The sequence below is a fragment of the Mustela nigripes genome, chromosome 3 (assembly GCF_022355385.1).
Source record: "Mustela nigripes isolate SB6536 chromosome 3, MUSNIG.SB6536, whole genome shotgun sequence".
Classification (NCBI taxonomy): Eukaryota; Metazoa; Chordata; class Mammalia; order Carnivora; family Mustelidae; genus Mustela; species Mustela nigripes.
In genome coordinates, this window is record NC_081559.1 from 113,284,642 (window position 1) to 113,311,749 (window position 27,108).

Sequence of the window (27,108 nt, forward strand, 5' to 3'; positions counted from 1 at the left end):
AATCAAGAAACTAAAAAAAAAAAAAAAAGAAATCAAGAAACTCTGGAAGGACATAAATTAATAGAGGAGGTTATCTGTTGTAGAAGTGAGAACTGGGTAGAGGACAGAAAAGACTGGGAAGATTATTTTTTGTAATAATCTGGGCATATCATTTATAATTTTTATTTTTGAACCATATTAATTTATTGCCTATTCACAATTTCAAATATGCAAAATAAATTTTTTAAGAAAAGAAAATCAAACAGCATTAAGAGTATTCCTTTTTCAATACCTGATATGATACTTCCGCCCAGCCAAATGACTAGCCCAGTACCCCGATTTCCAGAACCTGTAGCCATCCATTTCTTTTCGGCTATCACAGAAAGGAGTATAACCATAAGGAGCACCATCCAAATTGAAATCTCTTAACTCTTTCAGATCCGTTCGTACAATCTGAAGAAAAGAAAATCACAAGTCATTTGTATTGCTTTGTTTGTTTTAGAGGGAGAGAGAGCAGGAAGGGAGTAGGGGAGGGAGGTATAGATTAGAGGAAGAGAGAGAATCTTAAATAGGCTTCATGCCCAGTGCAGAGCCTGACACAGGGCTCCATCTCACGACCTTGAGATCATAACCTGAGCCAAAATCAAAAGTCAGACACTTAACCAACTGAGCCACCCAGACAACCCACAAGTCATCTGAAACTGCTGAGAGCAGTTTCCTTAAAATCCGGAATGCCTCACTGAGACATTGCAGAGGGCAGCTCTGAGGTTAATGGCACAGTCTCCAGCTGTAGACCCAGTCTGAACCCAGATTCTTACACTGATTAGCTGACTGCTTTCACTAACATGTAAGATACTTTGTCTAGAGCTTGGCACATAGTATTCTAGTATTCAAAAAGGTAGAATAAAACAAATTTACACTACTTAGCCTCTCTGTGACTGAGTTTCCTCATGTGTAAAATGGATACTTCACAGGATTACATGAATCAGTACACGGACAGCTGTGAAAAGATGCCGGACACACAAGTACTCAACGAAGAGTAAGTGTGCTTATATTAGAATCCAGAAAGCATGCTTTAGATCACGTCAGTTGTGATACAGTGAGTCCTATAAGGCAGGTAATTCCAAAGAGGTGGATGAAGCCTGTGGCCACATGCACATATGACATATCACTTCCATTCAGATGATTACCTCAGGTGTCAGCCAGCTCAGGGGATGGGGGAAGGTTAAAGAACTATATTCACACTTTTTTAGTTTGTATGGTCTAAAACCACAGTATGTTCCTTTTAGGTCAAATCTTGACAGGAAGAAGACTATCTGAAGACTTCCAAATTATCAAAGCCAGGCATCTATCTACTAGAGCCTCCTCCCTCTTAACCATGTCAGTAAGTCCTAGCTTTTGGGTAAATAACTGGAGATAATGGCAAGCACTGTTAAACCTCAATCTTTTAGTTTCTAGTTTGTATGTTAAATGAATTAAGTATGAAATTATGTACTGCATAAATGATGTAAACGCACCTGCGTAAAAGAGGCACAGAAAAAAGATGAAAAAGAAATACATCAAATGCAAATTTTAAAAAGTGATCACGTGTTGGTATAACTTTCCATATATTCTATTTTTTATTACTTTTGTATTAGTAATTTTGTATTAGTCACCATGTAGTACATCATTAGTTTTTGATGTAGTGTTCCATGATTCACGTGTGCATATTCATATTTACATGTGTGCATATTCCATATATTCTAATAATATAACATAAACATGTATTTTTCTGTAACTAGGAAAATTAAAAAGGAGAAGGAAGTCTAATGCCTTTAATACGAACTGTTTATTTTTTTAAGATTTTATTTATTTATCTGACAAAGAGAGAGACAGTGAGAGGGTACACAAGCAGGGGGAGTGGGATAGGGAGAACCAGGCCTCCTGCTGAGCAGGGAGGCTGATGTAGGGCTTGAACCCAGGATCCCGGGATCATGATGAGAGCAAAGGTCCTGAGGCACCCAGGCGCCCCAATATGAACTGTTTAAATCTGGCTTGTAAGAGCTTACTTGGGGCGCCTGGGTCGCTCATTGGGTTAAAGCCTCTGCCTTCAGCTCAGGTCATGATCCCAGGGTCCTGGGATTGAGCCCCTGGGATTGGGCCCGGAATCAGGTCTCTGCTCAGCAGGGAGCCTGCTTCCCCCACCCCCACTCTGCCTGCCTCTCTACCTACTTTTGATCTCTATCTGTCAAAAAAATAAATAAAATCTTTAAAAAAAAAAAAAAAAAAAAAGAGCTTACCTGATCAGCATCTACAAACAGGAATTTGTCAACAACCAATGGGAAGAGCACATCCAAGAAGAGAATCTTGTAACCCCAGATGATGCGCTGCTTCTCAGTCTGCTGATGAAGCCACCGAGGCCATTTGTACTGAACAAGTTCATATTGGAAATTGTATTCATTTGCCATATAAGGTATGAACTCCTATTTTGGGACATAGGAAACAACAAACAACCATTTACTTTTTTTTTTTTTTTAACAACCATTTACTTTGATGAAGAAATTCAACTCTGTAAGTCAGCCATCGTGATTATGGCACAAGTAAAATACATTTACCATAAGAGTGGTCTAATACAGATATCTAACCCTGACTCACTACATAAAAGAATACAGAGTAACCTGCACTACACTTTCTAATTAAACTATAAATACATGCTCAGAGGAAGAGAATGTATTTTATCAAAACAAAAGATACAGATTTTCTTCTAATGTTATCCAAGCTTCAAACAGGTCAAAATTTTGTTTGGTTTTATAAGGACTATCCTTCCAAAATAATCCAGTCTGGAATGAACATACAAATATGCAAGCAGGGGCTCCTGGCTGGGTTTTAGTTGGAAGAGCACGTGACTTTTGATCTTGGGGTCATCAGTTTAAGCCCCACACTGGGTGTAGAGATTACTTAAACTAAATAAACAAATATATATATATACAACTGAAGAAGGGAAACCTAATTAAAAGGAAAATTTTTAAATCATACAAGTAAGACTGAAGCAGTAAAAACTCTATTATACCATACATATCTCCTTAATAAGAATCCTTTCCTTTCTCCTGAGGAACAAACCTTAAATGTGGGAGACAAATAATTCTTCAAAAACCAGAATTTCACAGGAGTCTTGGTATTCTTCAGTACTGACAGCATCATTATACTGTCAAACAAAAGCAAACAATAATCAATAATAATCTTCCAATGCTTTTTAATCTCAGAGAAATCAAGTAGAGTCAATCACGAGACTGCTAAATGTTCTTCATAGCAGAGCAAATTGATGGCAAAGAGAGACGCTTAGTAATGGAAATGGAAAACTACACTTATTATACAAAGTTATCATTGAATGGAAAAGAAAGTATTTCTCACCCATAAAAATATACCTGATAAAGGCAAATGTTTTAATCATGTTACATCTTTTAATAAACTCCTTCATGAACTGCTTTCTTAACTATGGTACAAATGAATAATGAAGGTTGTGGTTAAATGACTACAGGACTCTGAAAAGAAAACCTGTAAGCCACAATAGCTGTGTGTGGCTGTACTGCCCCCCAGAGTCTCAACTGAAGACCCTGCCAGGGAGGAGAGCAGGGAGAGGTCAGGGGATATAGCAAATGACTATGGCATCAGGATTTCCTACTTTGAAAACAGACAAAAACAAACTGAGTCAAGGAATTTAATTAAATTGAATTATAACCAACATTTAACATTAACTACTTTATTTTAGGTCAGTTATTTTTTGGAAATGGGAGGGCTGACCTGAGTAAAATGACAGTTTAATTATTTGCCACACTAGATTTGTCATGGAAAATTAAAAGTAAAATGAACCCTGGCATTAAGAAAGGCACTCTCAAGGAAAGGAGTATATATTCATAGCCAAGCCTTTCCCTGGGGAGCACTGCCTCAACCAGCCTAAGGCTGTGACCTTTCCTTGACCCTGACTGTGTGACCTCAGGCAAGTTCCTTCACCCTCTGAATCTCCCTATAAACAAAGGTATTCTTCTGTGAGAACCAAGATCACTCCTCGCTCTAAACTATGAGTCTTTGGAAGGCAGGTCCATGGCCCTATTCTACTTCTATTCTCTGTGCTGACCTCCTAATTTCTGGTTTAAGCAATGACTTGCTTAAGTCATTGGCCAATTAAACACCACTATTTATATTGTGCATGCAGCACTATTAAAGGTTTATAGCCTTGTAATATCCACACAGATGCATTTAAGATACAGTCAGACTTTATGAGACTGACAGAACAAAACAAATACAATTATATATTCAAAATCCTCAGAGTGCTTCAGATTACAAAGAAGCATAATGGACAGAATCCCATAAAAGATTAACTAAGTAAGAATACTAAAACAAACTCATTCATATATACTGAAATAATCAATACAACTAACCGAAGAAATCTTTCATAGAGATGACCAGATGCCACGGAGAAAATATTAATTATGTCATCTTTATCTTGTTTCACTTCCTCAGTCTTCTGTCCTCCTGTAAAGCCCCTATAATAATAAAGATAAAAACAAGAACACTTGAAATGCTGGTACAGATACATAGCCCTTTAAGGGGAGAGCTACAGAGATGGTGTTTCCCATTCCCATTCCTTCCCAAGGGGGTAATGCAGGAGGAGCCAGTGAAACATCCTCTGGGACCCCAAGAGGGCACAAGGCAACCAAGCCAGCACAGGGTAAAGAGAAGGATGCTGCCTACGGGGTACCACCCAGCTTCACAAATAGACTGAACACAGGCGATTCCACAGAATGTGATCTGCTCAATGGGAAGTAAACTGAACTCTCCAAAAGGCAGGCACAACCCAATGAGAGTCAAGAAGTAACTTCCCCACAAGGGGATGCTAACATCCTTCACTTAGTCAGTGGAAAACACTCATCTACTCTAAATAGAAAGTGCAAGATGTGGTGGCAGAGTGCAGACTCTGAAAGGCTCAGATAGGATTCTTATACTCAAAAGAAGGGAGAGACGGTGCTTACACCTCACCTTTTCCTTAAAAGATACATATATATATACATATATATATGTATATATATATGTATATACATATATATATATTTTTTTTTTAAGATTTTATTTATTTATTTGACAGAGAGAAATCACAAGTTGATGGAGAGGCAGGTAGAGAGAGAGAGAGGGAAGCAGGCTCCCTGCCGAGCAGAGAGCCCGATGCGGGACTCGATCCCAGGACCCTGAGATCATGACCTGAGCCGAAGGCAGCGGCTTAACCCACTGAACCACCCAGGCGCCCCAGTATATATATATTTTTTTAATGGTACCAATTTACCATTTGAAGGAGTCCCAAAATCCAGATTCATTTTCATTAGTTCCATCACTCAGCAAGTCTTCATTTACCATATCTGCCTTCTTCTGAACCTGCAACCATATGTGAGGAGTGCTATCAACAATAGGAAATGAATTCTCCAATAAGCATGACAACCAACCCAGAGTCTAGACGAGTTCAATAGAATGATCATCAACATACCACATTAAAACTGCAGGTGATGAGACAGCAACCTCTCTTAATTAGATAATAACTTTTTTACTTTGAAAAATGGTCAAAGAACCTCAAATTCAACTGTGTAGGAAACATACTCAAAGCAAAACTAGAAACCTAATCCACCAAGCTGAGAGCTGGTTTTCCAGAAGTAGAGTACAGCCCACATGAGCACTGACAGGCAGTCACTTTAGCTCACAGCCTGTTTTTAGGATTTCCCAGGAAAAAGACAGGTTGAATCTTCTCCCCAGCATAGAGACCAGTTTTCTGCTCAACTGTGTGGGCTGCTTTAGATTCCACTGTGTGTAATGATTACTTATTCTATAATACCTATTATTTGTGTGTAAGGCATTAAGAATTTCAAAATTCTGAGAAGTGAAAAGAAATGAAATAGGGATACCAATTATTATTGTTGTTGGAATTTTCATAGGTATCCTTCCCAATTTTCTGAGAACAGTCATCAATAGTAATATTAATGATGGCTATGTAAGCAAAATAGTATCTTGTGGAAACACTTTATGTAAAATGAGACTATTATTGCTCACTGAGATTACTCAAAAGGTGCAATCTCTCGGCTGAAGAAAGCCACAAATGTATGTTTACCAAAGACATCTTACATTTAAAGTATTCTGGGGCGCCTAGTGGCTCAGCTGGCTAAGTGTCTGACTCCTGATTTCGGCTCAGGTCATGATTTTAGGATGGTGAAAATGAGCCCCACATTGGTCTCTGTGCTAGGCATGGAGCCTGCTTAGGATTCTCTTCTTTCTCTTTCTCTCTCTCTCCTGCCGCATAGTCTCCCCGCCCCTCACCCTGGCATGCTCTCTCTCTCTCTCAAAAAAGAAAAAAAAAGGCATTTCAATAAACACTAAAATTCCAAAGGTGAATTAAAGTCTTAAGCAGGTTTTTCTTCCCACCAGCTTTACTGAGATATAATTACTGACAAACATTGTAAAAATTGAAGGTGCACAATGTGATGATTTGATTTGATCTGCATATATTATTTGCATATATATTGTAAAATGATGACCACAGTGACAATATTATTAGATAACACATCCACATTATCTAGATAAGAGCTACTGAATGCCAGAATACTGCTACTTTTACCCACTATAATAGAATGTCTGTTTTAGGATTACCAAACTCACCTTCACTTTAATAATTTTGCTCTTGAAGTTGTTGAGGACAACAACAATTTCATCAGCATCAGGAGGAGAATCTGTGCCATCGTGGCTTAGAGAGAAAAGAAAGGGAAAGGACAAGACAGACATTACAAATCACAATTCTCAAAATGCAGTAAGTGGTCTGACATCAAGCTGCCATATTTGTTATCATAAACGAGTTTTCCAGAACAAATTAATTTCTCACAACCTGCAGGAAGTCGCTTCAAGCTACACAGAAGAAGTTGTCAGAATCTCTATCCTTCAAACATCAAACATTCCAGTCACAACCCAAACTTTTTTCTTGAGTCTCCTCTTTAAATTACTTTTCACAGGGGCACCTGGGTGGCTCAGTGGGTTAAAGCCTCTGCCTTTGGCTCAGGTCATGATCCCAGGGTCCTGGGATGGAGCCCTGTATCGGGCTCCATCCTTCTCTCTCTCTGCCTGCCTCTCTGCCTACTTGTGATCTCTGTCTGTCAAATAAATAAATAAAATCTTTAAATTACCTTTCACAGAGAAAAAAGCTCCCAGTGCTGGCAAGCGCATAATAACACTTAATCAACACCTGTAATAACAAAGTCTGAGCCAAGTTCAGCACCAGCAATAAAGGGCTGTCCAGGGGTATAAGCCACTCTGCACCATCATCAGAAACACATCACTTCTACTCTTTCACAGACAAGTAACAAAGCATGACTCTACTTCAGAGTACCGTACTCTATCCTTCTGCCTGGAGGCACATAATCAACCAACTCTAGTCTCAACTCAACCTGGTGCCCATATTCTGAAGAAAGAACTATACCAAGCTCTATTTGCAGGGAGGGCTAGGGCAAAATTGGAAACTTTAAAATTAAAAATAAGATATCCCCAATCAACTAATTCCTAAAATTTCCAGGCATCAATTTTCAAGGTGTTAAGTGCAGAAAGCCACAATAAAATATGAATTCACCACATTCATTCAATATCATTCAGCAGACAGCAGAGTTCTCAGGCAAGGAAAGATTCTGATGTGAGCATGAAACACTACAGAATCTGGGACTATCCAAGATGAAGGGAACTCTAGACAGCAGGAAGAGAGGAGGACTCCATACTCCTAGGGTAGGGGGAAGAGTAGTCAAGGAAAGGACATATGGAAGGGATGGTGTTTAGAAGAAGAACAAGTAAATTTCTCATGATGGGATTAAATTCTGCAAAAGTATATTTAAGAAAACGTTATTGGGAAGAAAACCTAGTATTTACATTGAATGTTATTATAATACAGCTTCAAGAATCCATGCTGCTCTACAGAACTAAAATCACACAACCAGAGGGTGTTTTAAATACACTGTAATGGAAATTCCTCCCTAAAACTTGACACAAACTCTCTTCACATAGCTTAAAACTAATTTAAATTGTGTTAAACTTAGATTACACCTTTTAAAAGGCAGTATAATTTTTCTTCTGTTTCCCCTTTTAATTCCTTTTTTAATGTTCAATTGAGCAACATATAGTACATCATTAGTTTTTGAATGTAGTGTTCAATGATTCATTAGTTGCACATAAAACCCAGTGCTCATCACCACACATGCCTTCCTTAATATCCATTACTTGGTTACCCCATTCCCCCAACCACCTCCCTTCTGTAATCCTCTGTTTGTTTCCCACAGTCCAAAGTCTCTCATGGTTTATCTCCATCTCTGGTTTCTTTCCATTTAGTTTTCCGTCCCTTCCCCTATGGTCCCCTGTGTTTTTCCTTATGTTCCATATATGAGTGAAACCATGCTCATGGATTGGAAGAATAAACATTGTTAAAATATTTATGCTGCCAAGAGCAATCTATACTTTCAATGAAAACCCTATCAAAATATCATGGACATTTTTCACAGAGCTGCAACAAACAATCCTAAAATTTGTATGGAACCAGAAAAGACTCCAAATCACCAGGGGAATTATGAAAAAGAAAATCAAAGCTGGGGACACATAATGACTGAGTTTAAGCTGTATTACAAAGCTGTAAACATCAAGAGAGCACAGTATTGGCACAAAAACAGACACACAGATCAATGGAACAAAACAGAGACCCCAGAAACAGACCCTCAACTCTATGGTCAACGAATCTTCAATAAAGTAGGAAACAGTATCTAATGGAAAAAAGACAGTCTCTTCAGTAAACAGTGCTGGGAAAACTGGACCGTCATATGCAGAAGAATGAAACTAGACCACACTCTTACACCATACACAAAGATAATCTCAAAATGTCAGTATAATTTTTTTAAGCTAACAGGAGGCCACTGCAAACCTGAAGGCAAAAACCTGGTGACTGACAAAATGCTCTGGAAATACTGGAAATACTGCCATATTACCCCAGACCAGGAAAGCCAATGCTAGCACCAAGATTTCAAGGCCAAAGTTTATACCTTCTGTGTATGTACAATTCACCCAGGGTCAAGAAATATACTATCCAGGCAGAAAAGACTGACTGTTATTTACTTTTTTCTCCTTTCCTGAAATAACTCAATTTCTCATCTGCCTATGGTTTTCATCACAGTGAGAGAATGACCCGATTCTGGGATGCTGTTAGCACAAAGGAAAGACTAAAGAGTAAAACCTGACATACTTACTAGTATTCATACCACTTATTGTCCAATCATACCCTGACAGTTCTTCCATACTCAATTTCCTGGAAAAGCATTGTTTCATCACCTATAAATTCTTATTTCCCAGTTAACTGCCAGTGTAGTACTCAATTCAAGTTGATTCTTTGTAAAATATTCTGGAAAAGAAGCACCTACATCACTTAATCCTACCTGTAAATTCTATAAATATCTTCAGACCGACCCTTCCTTAGTCTGAGAATCCAAGCTCCTGGGTTGGCTTTTAACTGAAAGTAGCCCTAAGGTAAGAAGAAAGATAAATTTTAGTTTTCTTTGAAACATCAAAATGCTGTTTCTGAGGGACAGTTATTTCGTTTTCTGAAATATCACTCATATTTTAAATAAGACAGTTATAATTTCAGTGCTATTCTTTAAAAGAGAGAAATAAATAAATAAATAAATAAATCTGCCCATTAGAAGCACTAGCAAAATACAGGTCAGTGAAGCCAAGAACGGGGCCCTTGATCTGTAAGTGAATGAAGGATCAATGTGTCATGTATGAATAAGCTACAAACCTCCAAAGCCAAGAAAAATGCTGTCAGCTCTTAAGCATTGCATCTGCAGGCACCAATTTGATTAGAACAGAATATTCAGAATAGTCTAGCATTTTTTTAAGACTAATATGTTATTCCAACCTGTAAGTTTAACTTAGATTTTTATACTGATCAAATTTATTCAATCATGAATTTTAATCTCACTCATATTCAGAATGCAAACTGCTTTATCCATAAACTCTAGTGCCCAAATTAACATGACTCAATACTCCCACCTAATGTACTGATTATTTACCAGATTGGCCATAACAATGGTATCCACAATAACTGGGTTGGCCGAAGTTCCTAATGTAAACTGCAGTCCTCGTGGGGGCTGGCCTGTGGTGATGTCATAGCAGTGACCTTCTAGCAAGAGGTACTCCAGCTCATACTCAGCAGCCACCACACTATCCACCTGCAATAGCAGAATTAAATCACTTGAAAATTACTCAGCAATAAAAAGAAACAAATTATTGAGCCATGCAACAACACAGATTTCAAATGCATTATACAAACTTAACAAAGAGACATAAAGGGCTGTATACTGTACAGTCATATTTCTAAGAAATTTAAGGAAAGGCAAAACTATAGTGACAGGAAGAGGAAGGGACTGCCTGCAAAGGGGCACAAGAGAACTCTCTGGGGGGATAGAAATGCTCTGTATCTTGATTGTGCAAGGAGATTTCATACAGCTTTACAGAGTGGCTAAGACTGTCATCTAGGAAATACTATCAGGGAAACCATGTAAAATACACTGCCAAAAGAATGAACCAATCTAAAAGCTAAAGAATAAAGAAGGTAACAAAGAAACAATGAGAAACGGCAGAGAAAAACATAAATTCACCTTGGCCTACAGAATACAGCTGTAAATACTACTGCTGTTCTAAAGGCAAATATCCAAAATGTATTTGATGCCTCCGTAATGGCACAAAACCATTCATGTTCTACATCAACTGCCTAAATTATTACTGATTCCTTGAAGAAAATATTATGTAATTGCAAGGCATTGGGGAAGCTTGGCTTTAGTTAAAGGGTTTTTATTCCAGTCTGGTTCACATTTGGCTCTGTAATCCTATCTAATGCTAATAAGAAATTATTTGGAGCTTAATATGTTACTGAACACTAAATTCCAAAACCATAATAATGAAAGCTAAGAGGTACTCCAGCTCTAAGTAAGGTGACTCCACACAGTCACCAAGTCCCAGGCTGTTTTTAGCCAATACAGAGAAAGCCTAGGAAAGAGCAGAAAAAAACTCTAAGGACATGGAAGAGAGCTGCTCTGCTTCGATGCCTCTTTTTACAGCTCTTTAGTGCCTTCTGTGGCCATTTTGCAATCTCTGCAGCAAAAGCTGGTTCTTCAAGGACAAAGACAGCATTTCCTGTTTGTTAACAAACATGGTAGACAGGTTTGAGTTGGGAATACGGTAAGTGTGTTCACACATTCTCCCTAACTTAGCACCTGAGGGATTCTTCTTTACCCTAGTGAAAAGAAGGCTGAGAAGTCCTTTAATAACTATCTTCAAGCTCCTAGTTTCCCAATTCCCAAGAAGAACCAGGAAACAGGCATCAATTGTAGGAAGAGATATTTAGGACAGAAACAGTTGTCTTAGAAAGAAAGGAGGCTCTGAGATGCTATAAGCTCCTTATAAATACAGAATATGTGTTTTAATTCTTTCATTAATACACTCTGAGCGAGGTAGAGTGAGGGCTGTGAAGAGACATTACTGAAACTACACTTGTGAGCTCCCAATCATTCTTAAGGGGAAAGGATCACTTACCTTAGATACTCAAAATAGCTATATGAACATAAATGAAATAAAGAAGAGAAAAATCAATGAAGCCAAAAGCTGGTTCTTTGAAAATTTCAACAAACTGACAAACTTTTAGTTAGACTGACCACAAAATAAAAGAAGAGCCAACTCACTGACCTCGCAAGGGAAAAGGAGACATCACTCCAAAACTAAATTTAAAAGACTATAAGAAATGCTATGACTAACTATAGGCCAACAAATTATAATGTAGATAAAATGGATAAACACCTGAAACACAAGCTCCAGAAAATGACTTAAGATGAGACAGAAAATCCAAACAAATCCATAACAAGAGACTGACTTGGTAATTTAAAAATTTCCCAATTAGGCAAGAAAATTAAATAAAAGACATCCAGTATGGAAAGGAAGAAATAAAACTATCTCTATTTGCAGAAGACATGATCTTTTATAGGCCTGTATACTAAGACCTAAAACACTGTTGAAAGAAATCAAAGACCCAAAAATAAATGGAAAGACATCCCATATTCATGGGTCAGATACTTATTAATGTTAAGATGCCAAAACTCTTCAAAATGATTTGGGTATTTAAAGTAATCTCTATCAAAATCCCAGGAGCCTTTTCTACAGATATTAACAAGTGGATTCCAAGATGCAAAGAACCCAAAATAGCCAAATCTACCTTGAAAAGTAAGAACAAAATTGGCAAACTAACTTACCAATTTCAAAACTGACAACAAAACTAGAGTAAGACAATTGTGGTCAAAGGATAGACACACAGATCAAGGGAAGAGATCTGAGAGTCTAGAATTAAATTCATTCAGGGCTAATAGATCTTTAACAAAGGTACCAAGACCATACAGTGGGGAAAGAATAGTCTTTTTAACAAATGGTGCTGTGACAAATGGATATTCACACTCAAAGAACAAACCTGTAACTCTACCTCACATCATATACAAAAATGAACTCAAAATGAATAAAAGACCTAAAATGTAAAATGTAAACTTTCAAAGTCTTATAAGAAAACATAGGACTAAATCTTCATGACCTGGAAATAAACACTGATTTCTCAGGTATACTATCAAAAGCACAAGAAACAAAAGGGAAAAAACAGATTTCATTAAGATTTGAAACATCTGTACTTTAAACGACATTATCCAGAAAGTGAAAGACAGCTAACAGAATGGAACAAATTATTTATCAATCATATATTTAAAACAGACTTGTATACAGAATATACAAAGAACTCTTACAATTCCACCATAAAAAAAAAAAAAGGCAAATTTTTTAAAATAGGCAAAGTATTTAAACAGATGTTTCTCCCCAAAGATGACATACAAACAGCCAATAAACACATGTAAAATGCTCAATATCATGGGCAGGAATGGAAAATGGTGCAGTCACCCTGGAAAACAGTCTGGCAATCCCTCAGGTGATTTGGACATGAATGTTCACAGCAGCATTATTTATAATAGCCAAAAAGTAGAAACAACCCAAATGTCTATCAATGAGTAGATAAACAAAACGTGGTATTTCTAAACAATAAAATATTTTCTGGCAATAAAAAAAGAATTAAATACTAATACATGCTACAACACGGATGAACCTTAAAAATAATAATTTAAGTGAAAGGAGCCAGTCACAAAAATATATGATTCTCTATAGACCAAACATCAGAACAGGCAAATCCATAGAGACAGAATATAGATTAGTGGTTGCCAGGGGGTCCTGGGGAGTGACAGCTAACGGGTATCAAGTTTCTGTCTAGTGGTGATGGCTGCACAATTCTGTGGATATACTAAAACTACTGAACTATATTCCATATACTTTAAAAAGGTAAATTTATGATATGTGAACTAAATCTCAATGAAGCTATTATTTTTAAAAAATACAATTATACATGAATACGGACATCTCAGAGCCCTGCCTGAACTGTGATCCAGTCTGTTCAATCAGAAAATACTACCAACCACTCCATCTTAAACAGGTTTTACACAAGATTACATATGTAGAAGCAATGATACTCTTACCTCTTCTAAATAAATATTATCAAGATCATATGGCGTTCTGACAGACTCCACCATCCAACTCTCAGGTGTGTTCAAATTCAGGGTGAACAGAGGAGACTGTGGCATATCCAAAAATTTTGCTATTGGACCCTTAGCAAAGCTATTGTCTGGAGTGAAAGAAATCTCTGGCTCTAAGACATAACGGTAAAAGCTGAAATTAAAAAAATAAAATAAAATAAAAAGTCAGTCTTTTTAATACACGCAGTCCTTAAGTTCACAGCCATCCACACAGGTAACTAACTGTCTTAAAATAAAACAAACTAGATTTGGAAGGGTAACCTCCCAGATTGGGAAAGTGTTTCCAAAACCATCTCTTGCCCTAGTTTATGCCTCCTGTAGTTGTTGCAGATGGAAGCGAAGAGCAGGAGGGACAGAACTGAGAGTGGTCATTCTTTCTGATACTACTAAGGATGGATATTGTTGGAGTCACAAGATTTCCTGAACACATGCTTCCCTTTAGTGAGGAAAAAGTTATTTTTCTCTTAAACACAAAGTCCTCAATGGTGACTGAGTTCTCAGGTGAGCCCTGAAAACACTATACACAGTAGTTTAAATATTTCTCCTATTCAAGGACAATGTAGAAGCTGAGAACCATTTCAAACAGTATTTGAATTCACTTAGAATCTAACTTATAAAACACAGCACATTTTTTACATCAGGAATTTCCCAAGACCCAGCAGATGTTACCCTATCACTATTAAGTGCTTTTTAACTTTCTTCATAAATGACCATTCCAAGGATCAGACAACCTACAGCTAAGCTTGCCCTCCTTCTCGAGATATATGCAAATGTGCCTCTAACAAAGCTTCCTCTAACAAATATACTTCAACTTGAAATAACTGTTCCACTTTTAAGATAAAAAGGACAAATTTCTTTCTGTACCACAGCACATTTTTTTAAACTAGGTAAATTTAATAGCCATATTGATCTAAATACTCTAAAATTAAAGAAATACATAATTCTGATGGAGGGAATGGAGAGAGAGGGAGGGAGGGCACGAGGGAGGAAGGCAAGCAGGCAGGCCCAAGTAACTTGAGGTAATGCCACCTAAAAACTTCCATACCCTCACTAAATTCTTAGAACTTCTGATTAAAGCAGAAATTTAGTAAAACTGAACAAAAGTAAATGATCTTTTCAAACATGAAGTCCACATATAAACTCATTTGATCCTTAATATTCAATACCAGCTTTCAGATTTAATACCACATTTTCTTTTTTTTTTTTTTTTAAGATTTTATTTATTTATTTGACAGGCAGAGATCACAAGTAGGCAGAGAGGCAGGCAGAGAGAGAGGAAGAAGCAGGGTCCCTGCTGAGCAGAGAGCCCGACGCGGGGCTCGATCCCAGGACCCTGGGATCATGACCCGAGCCGAAGGCAGCGGCTTTAACCCACTGAGCCACCCAGGCGCCCCATTAATACCACATTTTCAATTGATCTCTTAAATAGCTCGTTTTACCTTTTTAAAGGCATGTCAGAAAGTTTAGATTGGCAGTTCATAAACACTCTTAGATTCATGTTGATCAGCTGGGTTAAAACCTAAAAGAGCAAACCAAGAGATAAAATATAAAATTTTCCTATAGAGAAAGTGACTGATATTTGAGACAAAATATTTGTATTTTCTCTTCAGAAACTTATCACTCTGACACTGAGTTGAGAGAACATCTCTTAATATCTCAAGAAAGACAGAAAGATAATAAAAGCCATAAAATCTGGACTGGAGAGATTTCTGGATATCTCAAATCTGGCACACAATCTAAATCACACACACATATCACTTGGCAAAAACATGGTAAGTGGGCTACTACAAATCACTTCTCCCCCTCATATGAAGTAACTGATGGGATAATGGAGATCTGTCTATACAAGGAAAATTTTAAAGGTTCATCACTGTGGTTTATATACTATAATAGGAAAAAAGCATACACACACACACACACACACACACACAAAACCACAAAAATGTTAGCTGATTGCACACCAATAAAAGTTCACCTTAAAAAAGAAATACAACTCAAAAAAGAAAGTTGAGGCAATTGTCTTTTTGGCAAAGCTCTTAAATTTTCTTAAAATTCTAATATCTTATACAAATCTAAAAGACATGCTACAATTTTAAAAATGCTAGTTTTAGAAAAAGAAAACAATAAAACAAAATTATTTTACCTTTTTAAACTCTCATTCATTATAAATCAAAATACAGCATAAATCAATTTAATTAAAAGACATCTTTTTCTAAATAGGACATTTTTTAAAAATTACATGAGGAAACCAACCAAAGTGGTACCAATTTTCTAAGGTTATGAGGCTGTTTCCAGATCCATTACAAATCTTTATGAAGACATTTATTTGCTCTGCCAAGATGCCCTGTAGCTTTTTTCAAAGCCCTCTGAAGATAAGTAGGTGAACAATGACACTTTTAGAGAGTCACAGTGCCTGTGACCACTTCTAATAAAGAGATGCCAACTGCCTCTTAGGCTATGCCTACCAAGAGCAATGGAGCAAGTCTCTGTGCTTCTCTGGTGACAGGGTCAATAACAGCCACAACATCAAAGTATGTCTCCCCTTCCTTTGGCCTCATTTTAATTGCACTACAAAGATCAAAAAGACAAAACGTTAATCTGGTGGAAAATAGGAAACAAAGTTAACCTTTTTTTTTTTCCAAGACAAACATAATCTATCAGCTCTCTCAGCATTCCCAAAAACACTTCAGATCTAGAACAAGGCTACGTGGTGGTTAACCATGTAATTATGTCTACCTCAAAGTTTGCAAAACCTGCTAATGACTCAAGTTCACTCAAAATGAACAAAAGATGAAAACCAGCTTAAAATTGTATTTAACCAAAACCTGCTAAAAGCTGACGTTTGTTTTTGACAATTACAAACATTATGCCAACTTTTATTTCGTAGCAAGAAGGGTATGAAAAGAGAAGAAGTAAATGGATTTTTAAAAATGCAAAGAACATTACAGAAAACTTGTGAGAGAAAAAGGAAATAATCATAAAATCTTGCCATCCGAACCCAACCCCTGCGGACCTTCTCAAATGCCTCTATAAAGAGCAGCTATACCAATATAAACACTATCCATATTGTTATATGTCAAATATCTGGAATAAAAAATAATCATCAAATATCTGAAATAAAAAATAATCTTCTATTTACCAAGCGAATCTGCCATGTCTACTTAAGCTATTCCTTATTGTTGGGCCTTTAGAAGGCTTGCAGCCTGTAAATAACTTCAGACATACAGGTTCTTTCATAGTTGGAAATTTCTTTCGAGTTGACAAAGTCCTACACATGAGATTAAAGAGTCACAGGATACAAATATTTTTGTGGATATTATCTACTGTCAACCACATTACCAAAAGAACTGAGTCTATTTATGAGGACACTAAATTATACATATTTTGTCTTCTTAGTAAGTGAAAAACAGCTGTTTAGGTTTCAGGTTGCCCCTCTAGGATTTCTGAGAACATACATTTTCCCATCTGTGGTTCCACCTGCACAGCCTCGCTCTAAAGTCATATTGACTTAGAATGACATAAGACGGGCAGGAGCCTCCAATATATTTTGAAAAGAAATAAACTTGAAAGGATTTTAAAATATATCCAATTTTCCAAAATATCAATTGGTCAAATCAATGCCTATCTTTATTTGCTCTGAACAATGTTTTAATGTAGTACTGGTGTTAATCACTACTGTTCTGGGCAAGAATATTTATCTAGTGGGAGGAAAACAAAAGTACAAAGTAAAATATAACAAAACTAGGTAACTATAGTTTAAATGGTGATGAAGGTTATTTCAAATCTTAACTGCTTTGGAAATAACCATCAAAATAGCTTTGTGCCTGTTATCAAAGCAGATGTTTTTAATTTTTTATAAAATTAACAATTCCAACTGTCAATAATTACTCCAAAATAACATTTTCTTTTTCTTTTTTTTTTTTTACTCTAATACAGCATTTTCAAAGAGTGACTCTAGAGCAGCAGTATCAGCTCCATCTGGAAATTTGTTAGAAACAAACTGTCAGCTGCAACCCAGACTTCCTGAATCAGAAACTCAGGGGGTGGGTAAGGCAAACTACATTTTTAATAAACTCTCTAGGTAAAAGCCAAAGTATGAGAGCCACTACCCTCAGATAACCTGGACTTCTGTGCTTCTCTAGAATTCCAGAAGAAAAAAGCTCACTGAAGAATAGCATTATGTAAATTCTCATAAAGGGAAGAAGAAGAGAAGTCCCAAAGAGTCCTCCAGGGTACAGCATCTGAGTCAGGCATGCCCAGGCCAAAACCTGTGAACCTGGCAGGTCTGGGTAGAGTTCTGTGTGACATGTTAATGTTCTGACCAGTGTTCTAAGTGATCCACAACAGGCATTATCAGCAACTGACCCCGTGTGGCCTTTAAACACCCCACATCTCTACAACAAAAAGTAAAGTAAAACAAAAGCCAAGATGAAAGAAACAGTGGTATGGAAATGGAGAACAGTATAAACTAACAATATCATGTTGAAACATACTTGCTGTATTAATGAAAAGACCAGGGTAAGGCCGAAAGTGACAGACACAGGAACAAGTTATGGGGGTCATACACATTTTCATTAAGTGAGTAGAGCAAACATCAAATATAATGCTTCCCCAATCTTAAAGTATACAAGAGTGACCTGGGGGGATCATGTTACAGTGTAGACACTGACTCAGGAGGTCTGGGTTTGCATTTCCAACAAGCTCCCTGCATTAGTAGGTCAGATATTCTGCATTTCCAACAAGCTCCCAGATGATGCCCTGCTGCTGTTCTGTGAGCCACACTTTTAGGGAAGGATATACATAACCAATAATTTAGACCTTTTTATTTCTCACATAAATAAGAAACTTCTGATTTAAATAAAACACTCCTTTAACTAACACAACCCCCAATAAGAAGAATTACTCTAATTATAATTTGACTCATAAAGGAATTTGTAATTATAGCATTTTAATTAACTAAGACTCATGGAGAAAATGATGTTCTAAAAAGGGAAGAGATTCTTGCTCAGGACTCACTACCTTGGCCACGAAAAGCAAACAGGAGAGTATGCCAATTAGGAAATGTGTTTCCTGTGGTAATAACCAAATGGATTATTTCCTAAAAGTACAGTGATGAGAAGATGGGTGCTAATGGGCAAAATCCAACTAGGATTAGCAAAGAGCCACAGAAGCCATCACCCACTGGCGATCTAAGAAGTTAGGACATACAGCCAGTGAGATAAGAGAGGGTCTCCATTCTAGCCTGGATCATCAACAGTATGGTAAATCTGATCCCCACAAGAACTGGCTGTAAGAAAGCATAGATCAATGAAACCAAAGTCCAATCTACCCCAGACTAATTAAATCAGAATCATAAAGGAGCAGGATGCAGACTTCAATATCTAAAGTCTCTAAGGAATAATCAAAATATATAATCTTGCCTGGCTCCAGACATCCAATGTAGGGGTTCTTCGTATAGACAATTTAATCTTAAGTCTAATCATGAGGAAACAACCCAGACTATGGGACATTCTAAAGATAACTGGTCTGGACTCTTAAAAAAGTCAGTGTCATAAAAGACCCAAAGAACCCCCAAGGAATAAAAAACAAATGCAGGGAACTGCTCCAGATTTAAGGAGACTAGACGAGACACAACAAAGAACTGTAACATGTGATCTGGACCAAATCAAAGAACAAAACAGTTCTCTTGGGTAAAGAGAATTATGGACTATGTACTACTTAATGTCACTGTATCAAAGCTAAATCTCTGAGGTATGTCAACAGTGGAGCTATTTCTAGCGCTCAAGAAATACACGCTGAGGAATTCAGGCATGACATGTAATGTTGTCTGCAATGGACCTTCAAATGGTTCAAAAAATATATAAGTACGTGTAAGTTTGTACACAAACATAAATATACATTATATGTACTATACATATATATGTATGTATATACATACACACACACACACACACAGATGACATATAAATGTGGCATAATGTTAACAACTGGTGAACCCAGGTTAAAGATATTTGGATGTTCACTGTAATAATCTTTCAAATATTCTTTAGCTTTGAAACTTTTCAAATAAAAAACTCAAAACCAAAAGGCAAGGACTTTTTCATAATGGAAAACTTTTTTTATTTTATTGAAAACAAAACCATTTTCAATAAAAGATGAACAATACAAGTGCTCTAACAACCTGTTTATTTTTGAGTATCAGAAAACTACAACTGTTTCATTAAATGCTTTCTGTTTTCCAAAAGGGTACAGTCAGAACTATTTCAGATTTATTTAGAAATAAATGTCAAATTTTATGCAACTGAGATCTGTATATGAGTTCAGCACATGAAAATGAGTATATATGAAAACTGCACACCAGACAAATTACCCATTCTATTAAGAACACACTTCATATAGAAAAATAAAGAAGATGAGGTAAAGGCAACCTTAAGATTTTTATCCAAGAATATGCATTAATTCAATATTAATTCTATACCTATGTCTGTCTTCAAAAAACTGGTACTCGATTCTTGCATCTCCTTTTGGTTGAGCTGACAGGAGTGCATCCACCTTCATTACCAAGTCACTTGCCCTGAAAAACATAGTTGGTGAAATTTAGCATCTCTTTAACTGAAGGTTTTTCCAATTATCGCTGAACATAATATAATCAGCCTAAGTACTAAATGCCAACAAGATGGTTTGAAGAACATATGAACTTTATACCAATAGGCAAGAGAAAAACTGGTAATTATATAGTCCACAAAGACTCCACATTGAGGGAGTGATCCCAGGGCACACCACACCAAGCCTATGCCCATGATATGATGGTTTCAAGTCATGGGAACACTTCTTGGCCTGATAAGGGAAGTGTTTCATATGCCAGAACAAAGAACACTATCAAAGAATGGAAATGCAACCCATGGAAGGGAAGAAAATATTTGCATATCATCTATCTGTAAGACATTGATAACCAGAGTATTTAAATTTTTACATGGAACTCCTATAATTCAATAATAAAAAAAAATTTTAATGTGCAAAGTGGGGGCAACTGACTGGCTCAGTCCGTGGAGCATGCAACTCTAGATTTTGGGGTTATAAGTTCCAGCCCCACTCTGGGTGAAGTGGTTACTTTAAAAAAAAACAGGGCACCTGTGTGGCTCAGTAGGTTGGGAGCTATCTTTGGCTCAGGTCATGATCCTGGAGTTCTAGGATCAAGTCCCACATGGGGATCCCTGCTCATTGAGGAGTATGCTTCTCCCTTTGACTTCACCCCTCTTGTGCTCATTCTCTCTCTCTCAAACAAATAAATAATTTTTTTTTAAATGTGCAAAGCACTGGGAAAAATATTTTCCCAAAGATATAAAAATGACTAATAAGCACATAAAAAGGTGTCAACATCACGAATCATTAGGGAATTGCAAATCAAACCACAAAGAAATACCACTTCACACCCAACAGAGTGGATTATTACAAAAAACAAACCAACCAAAAAAAAAAAAGTACTGATAAAGATGTGGATAAATTGGAACCCTTATGCATTACCAATGAGAAATAAAATGGTATGCCCTCTATGGAAAAACATAGGATGGTTCCTCAAAAAATTAAACCTAAAAATACACCTTTCAACTATATTCATTTGATATTTAATACAGAAACCATGTGTATATGACCTATAGGCTCTAGTTACTTAGCAGGTATATGGACCAGTAAAATAATTCATTTTTTTCCACTGGGAAATAACTCTTTAAAATACATTAGCAAGGGGCGCCAGGGTGGCTCAGTTGGTTAAGCACCTGCCTTTGGCTCAGGTCATGATCAATCATGGTCAATCATTGACTCAGGTCAATCATGGGGTTAAGCCCCGCACTGGGCTCCCTGCTCAGTGCAGAGTCTGTTTCTCCCTCTCTCTCTGCTGCTCCCTCTGCTTTTGTGCTCCCTCCCTCTCTCTCTCTATCAAATAAATAAATAAAATCTTGAAAAAAATACATTAGCTAATAATAACACTGAAAGAATTAAAATAAAAATTAAAAACCAACAATATCCAAATCATCACCTTTGGAGGATGGAAGAGAAATAAGTCAACATTCTATACTAGTAAATAAAGGAAAATATGCATTTAACCTGACTTTCCTTTCCTGAACAAAATAAAAGGGAAAGTATCTCTTCACAAAAGTATCCCAAGATTTAAAAAAAAAAAAACAACAACAACCTCACTCCTCGATTTTTTTTTCCACTCCTCGATTTTGCATATGTTTGAAATTTTTCACAACCAAAAAAACAAAATGGAAAGACCTAATTCAGTTCTTTAAACAAATTAACTTGTTTCAACAGAAGCATAAATAAACACCTGGACTGAAAAGCATGACTATATGTTCAAACTGGAAATAAAACACCATGAAATAAGGGAAGTTCAATTAATACATTCCCTATAACATGCACAAATTAATTTCTTCCATGGCAACACTTACACATCTTCTTCCACCCGAAGCTGCTGAATATGGGATTTGATTTTCTGTCCTGAAGTTTTTAAGATGATATTTTCTAGGAGGTGGAAATCATCTTGATTAAAGAGTTCACTGTCCACCAGTGGCCCAATGATCTGTGAAGAAGAGCAGATTGTTCAGTACTAGAATCACAGCTGGAAAGAAGCCCTCTGTTTTCCTCAGGCTATCTTATAAACCTAACCACTTTGAAGACCCAAGACATGTATACATCTAATAAAATCAATAAAAAGGTAAAAATAAAATGCAAATCAACTCATCCAGTTATTTATTTACTTATCAATTCCTCAACTACAGAGGGTAGACTTGTATACTTCACAATATTTTTATAGTAAGCAACTCTGAAATAAAACAAAATAGCAACATAGTTTCATTCATTCTCGCACATAGTTTCATTCATTCTCACTGAGTATTAAGAAAACAGAGCCAAACCAGAGATGTAATGTAGTGAGTGAAAGCAGAGATTTCACCCTCAGTGCTAAGAGTTTAAAGTTTGGTAGATCCCCCACAGTCTCATGTCCCTGGCAGCAGATATGTATGAAATAGTCTAAGCCTTCACCAGTGAAGCTGACAGAGACCACACGGCTGTGAACACAGTCCCCACAGAGGATGAATACTTCACGTATCAAAGCTTTATCAACCTACTCTCTGAAAGACACCACACTCTCACTGCCACCATACATGTGGCAGGACATAATTACAAAGGAAGAAGGTTCTGTACAAGGATGCTTGTATCAAAACAAACCTCCTTTGAAATAAAGGTGCAGAAATTATCATCGGCACTGCATATGCCCCAATCCCCTTTGGAAAGAGCGGCTTTGTTTGAAGAGTTTACTAGCTTTGGAGAAGAAAACTGCCAATACTGTTCACTGATCTAATTTGAGATCAAGTTTGTCTCAGGACAAAATCCTCACCCTTCCATTGCTGATAACTGCCCTCTGTCCCTTCTTCAGCTTCAGAACATCCCTGCAGTACATGGCATGAGACAAAATGAAATCCATTTTGGAAGATTCAAAGACCTCCTTAAAAAGATTGAAATCCATGCCCTAGGAAAGTAATTGTTATTAAAGAAAAGTAATTGTTACTAAGCAAGCCATAAAAATAAATAGTCATAATGAATAAATCATAAAATTCTTTTAATGGAAAGTCAGAACTAATTTTAAGAATTAACATTATGATGTCTCAATTCTCCATCCTCCCATTCTCTCCCACCATCCCACACATCAAGTAATGCTAATGTCCTACTCCTGTTCTTTTCTGTGATTGCTCAGTTGGTAAATTATTCTTCACTATAACTTTATTCTGCATTTTAAATCTTGCTAATTTCAGGGGCCTTTTTTCTACAAGTCCAAAAGGTTATAACTCATATAATGAATACATGTGGGCTTATATCAGAACACATCAAGAACACATAAGCCTCTTACTCATAAGAAACCTCAACCACAGTTTTTTTCCTCAATAAACAAATCAAAGTATTGCCTTTTAAAACCTATACAACACAAATGGCTTTGTGCTTAAAACATAAACTTAGATGAGTCATATCTCAAAACTTTATTTAAAGGTACTAAAAGTGGTAAAGGGAATATGGCAGAATTGTTATTTCTGGGGAAAATTCTTTCAAACTAAGAAAATCCTCTGAAACTCGGTACTAAAATCACAAATTCCAATCATGAACAAGACACATCAGACCATGGGAATGAACTTCTGTGGAAAGTAACAGAACAAGGCAGCCCCATGCAACACACAGACACTTACCCCGACAGAGAACCCCCCAATGTCAACTCCTGCAGCCAGGGCCTCTGCAGTCTCCTCCTTGGCCATTTTTGTGATGAAATTCTTAGCAGAGTTGGAGGTCTGAGTTTGGAGAGCTGCCCAGATTGCTCTGGAGATCTGAGTGTTCTTATAACTTATATCTTCACTAGGATTATTGATCATACTTATTCTAACATTGTTACTGGATTTCTATTTACAAAATGGGAAGTAAGAGTTATATGGTAAATGTTTTGAACTTAAAAAGTACAATTAACATTGTCATAATCCATTAAGTAGTAAATACAACCTCTCTTCAAAGTCTTCTCTTTTGTATACAGAATAAAATTAAAATGCTATAGCCAGGTTTTCAAACCCCCAGATGAACTGGTTGCCAGTCTACCTTGCCGACTTCATTTCTCACCATCCATGTATATATATAGCTCCTGTATTCCCCAACACATTTTGTATTATTTTAACACACTCCATGCTTCATGTTGGCATGCAAACCCCAAGTCCATCCCATTTTTCCTCCTCTCCATCCCAACCAATCTTCAGACTTCTATTCAAATACTTCATTGTTCAAATGGCCTTTCCAGATTCCTTGCAAAAAATTAGTCTCTCCCTGAGACGCCTGGGTGACTCGGTCAGTCAAGCATCTATCTGCCGTAGGCTCAGGTCATGATCCCATAGTCCTAGGATCAAGTCCCACCTCGGGCTCCTTGCTCAGCAGGGAGCCTGCTTCTCTCTCTGCCTGCTGCTCCCCTGCTTGCGCATGCACTCTCTCTCTCACACACACACAAATAAAGTTTTGGTTTTTTTTTTAATTAATCTCTTCCTGAGTAAAAAGATAAGAATCCATGTTGGAAAAGTTATCTGGGACCCCTAAAACCCTATGTCATGAACAAAGGCAACAAAATTTCATACTAATGTGTATCTAAGGATGCCTACAAGAATAGTGATAGCAGCATTCTTCAGAATAGCCCCTAACTAGAAAAAAACACCACTGTCAATCAAAAAGATTAAACAAAGTTTTATAACTTTGGGGTATAGTTATACAATATAGTGCAGCACAATGAAAAAGAACTACCTACCACTACTTTTAATATCATGGATAAATTTCACTAGTGGGCAGACTTTCCTCGAAAAAACAATGGTTGTTTCCCTCAAGTACTAAAAAAGCAGGACTCCCACTTCCCACACAGAACAGAAACATTTGCACACAAAATGGAGGTGTAGATACTTGCCTGATGTTTAATAGCATCATACAGTAACTGTCTTCCAGAAGGGCTATCAAAATCCCCAACAATCCAAAATGTTACAGGCCTAATGAAAGAATCATCTGTAGACAAACAAAAATAATACACTGAGTCAAAGGGAAAAAAACACATTTATGTTTCAATATTGTTATTAAGCCAAATAATTTCTGAAAAACATGCAAAAAATAAGAAAATGGCAAGTTTAATAAAGATACAAAGCAAAAGTAGTAAAACTTCTATACTAGAATGAAAGAAGAGGTAACCTTCCATATGGCTTAATTACAAACTAGGAACATGCATTTATCAATTCTACTATGGTTTAGGCAACTGTTAGCATATACAATGAAAAAGAGGCTTTGAACATGTGGGTGACATATCAGTTTTTAATCATATTAATTTGTAACTTTCTGAAATAGAATTCTTTGCAAACATTTATACAATTTACACAAATTTTACCTGCATTTGACAAATTATCTACTGTTACCCACAGGTTTCAGAAATGTCACAATAAAGTGTCAATAAATTCTGAATCACAATATTGCCTGAAACCACATGAGATAATTAAGAAAAGAAACAGAACATTGTGAAGTTTAAAGTTACCATATATTTCCTTGGAGGACATTCCTAGACAGAAGTAAAGGAAAAAGAGTAGAAGAAAATGTCATTGCTATGACTGATGCCTACCGTAAGAGTCAAAATTTAAAAAATAATTCCTAATATGATCAATCTTCTCTCTGCTCTGTAGTCCCCTTACTGCTATAGCACTGTTTCAGGGCCCCTCAAAACCAATTTCTTTGAGGAACCAAATGGAGCAATTGCTTTTATTTACATAGATCTGGGGATTTTTTTCTTCTTTTTTTTTTTTTTTCCCCGGAAGCCAGAAATTCTCCCTAGGATAAGACTACGGTGTAAGATAAAAATAGCTGCCTTAAATGACAGTCAGTGCTTTGAAAGGATAGTAAGTGTGACCAGAGGGGGAAAGAATCTGTCTGCCATTAAATGTATGAAATGATATCTGCCTGAGATCATTTCATACAATATTAGCCTAAATAACTGACTCCATAAAAATCAGTTTTAAGATGTGCACAAAGATTCCTAGAACCAAGTTTATGTTATAAACCCTAAAAAAATTAACTCAATATTGTCACTGAAGAGGCAAGTCAAACCAATTTTCAATCCATTAACCTATGTTTACATCATAAATGTTTTCACATTTTGAATTATGAAAAAATTTTTCATTTCACCTTAATATCTAATATATATCTATAAAAACAACATTTGAATTTTCAAAAACTCTACTTTGTGGAGTTTCAAAAACTCTACTTCATAAAGACCTGAATTTTAAACAGGTATTTTTGGGGTTCAAATCATTTAAGAAATATCTAATAAAAGAAATGATGAAATCTCTTTCTAGCAGACATGGAGGACTGAATTATTTCTACAAATACTAAAAGAAAAGAAAGAAAAGAAAATGTTGAATCCAAGATAAACCTAAAATGAATTACCTTTCTTGGTCAGATAGTTCATACTATTGGCTATAGCAGCAGTCTTGCCTTGGGAATCCAAAACAGTAAATCTTGCATAGTCATTCACAAAAAAGTTATCTGGAAGAGAAAATTTGAATAGATTTATAATTAACGTGCCTGAATTCAATGTAATGTTAATATTCAACTGAATATATGATTGGTCCATAATATGGAATTTATAAAAATGGATGTGTAAAATCTATTGTTTCAGGTTTATTGAACAATTAGTGCCCTCGGGCAATGCTCTTATCATTCATTTCCCCTTGAGTTACTTTCACTAAAATCCCAGCTTCATCAAGTCATTCCTTTGACTTAAACTACCCAATAATTTCTTCCTACCTATAAAATGGTCTCCATCCTCTATCAGAACCCCTCTATCTCCAAGAGTCTCCCCAATCTTATGCAT

At 36.5% G+C, this 27,108-nt stretch overlaps 1 protein-coding gene across 2 annotated transcripts in view; it reads right to left on the minus strand.

Moving 5' to 3' along the window:
• The window catches only part of LOC132013988 (UDP-glucose:glycoprotein glucosyltransferase 1), a 128,715-nt gene that overhangs the window by 26,299 nt on the left and 75,308 nt on the right, over positions 1-27,108 (minus strand). The window contains exons 20-37 of one of the 2 annotated variants that reach the window (XM_059394524.1): positions 26,682-26,780; positions 25,777-25,800; positions 25,165-25,259; positions 23,924-24,130; positions 23,083-23,214; positions 22,136-22,266; positions 20,164-20,259; positions 16,151-16,253; positions 15,125-15,204; positions 13,629-13,818; positions 10,086-10,244; positions 9,450-9,535; positions 6,655-6,739; positions 5,297-5,385; positions 4,398-4,502; positions 3,079-3,163; positions 2,259-2,441; positions 272-432 (exon numbers count right to left, since the gene is read on the minus strand). In XM_059394524.1, coding sequence (XP_059250507.1) covers positions 272-432; positions 2,259-2,441; positions 3,079-3,163; positions 4,398-4,502; positions 5,297-5,385; positions 6,655-6,739; positions 9,450-9,535; positions 10,086-10,244; positions 13,629-13,818; positions 15,125-15,204; positions 16,151-16,253; positions 20,164-20,259; positions 22,136-22,266; positions 23,083-23,214; positions 23,924-24,130; positions 25,165-25,259; positions 25,777-25,800; positions 26,682-26,780 — 2,110 coding nt within the window. The remainder of the gene's footprint in view (positions 1-271; positions 433-2,258; positions 2,442-3,078; positions 3,164-4,397; positions 4,503-5,296; positions 5,386-6,654; positions 6,740-9,449; positions 9,536-10,085; positions 10,245-13,628; positions 13,819-15,124; positions 15,205-16,150; positions 16,254-20,163; positions 20,260-22,135; positions 22,267-23,082; positions 23,215-23,923; positions 24,131-25,164; positions 25,260-25,776; positions 25,801-26,681; positions 26,781-27,108) is intronic. The other variant, XM_059394525.1, reaches the window with a different exon arrangement.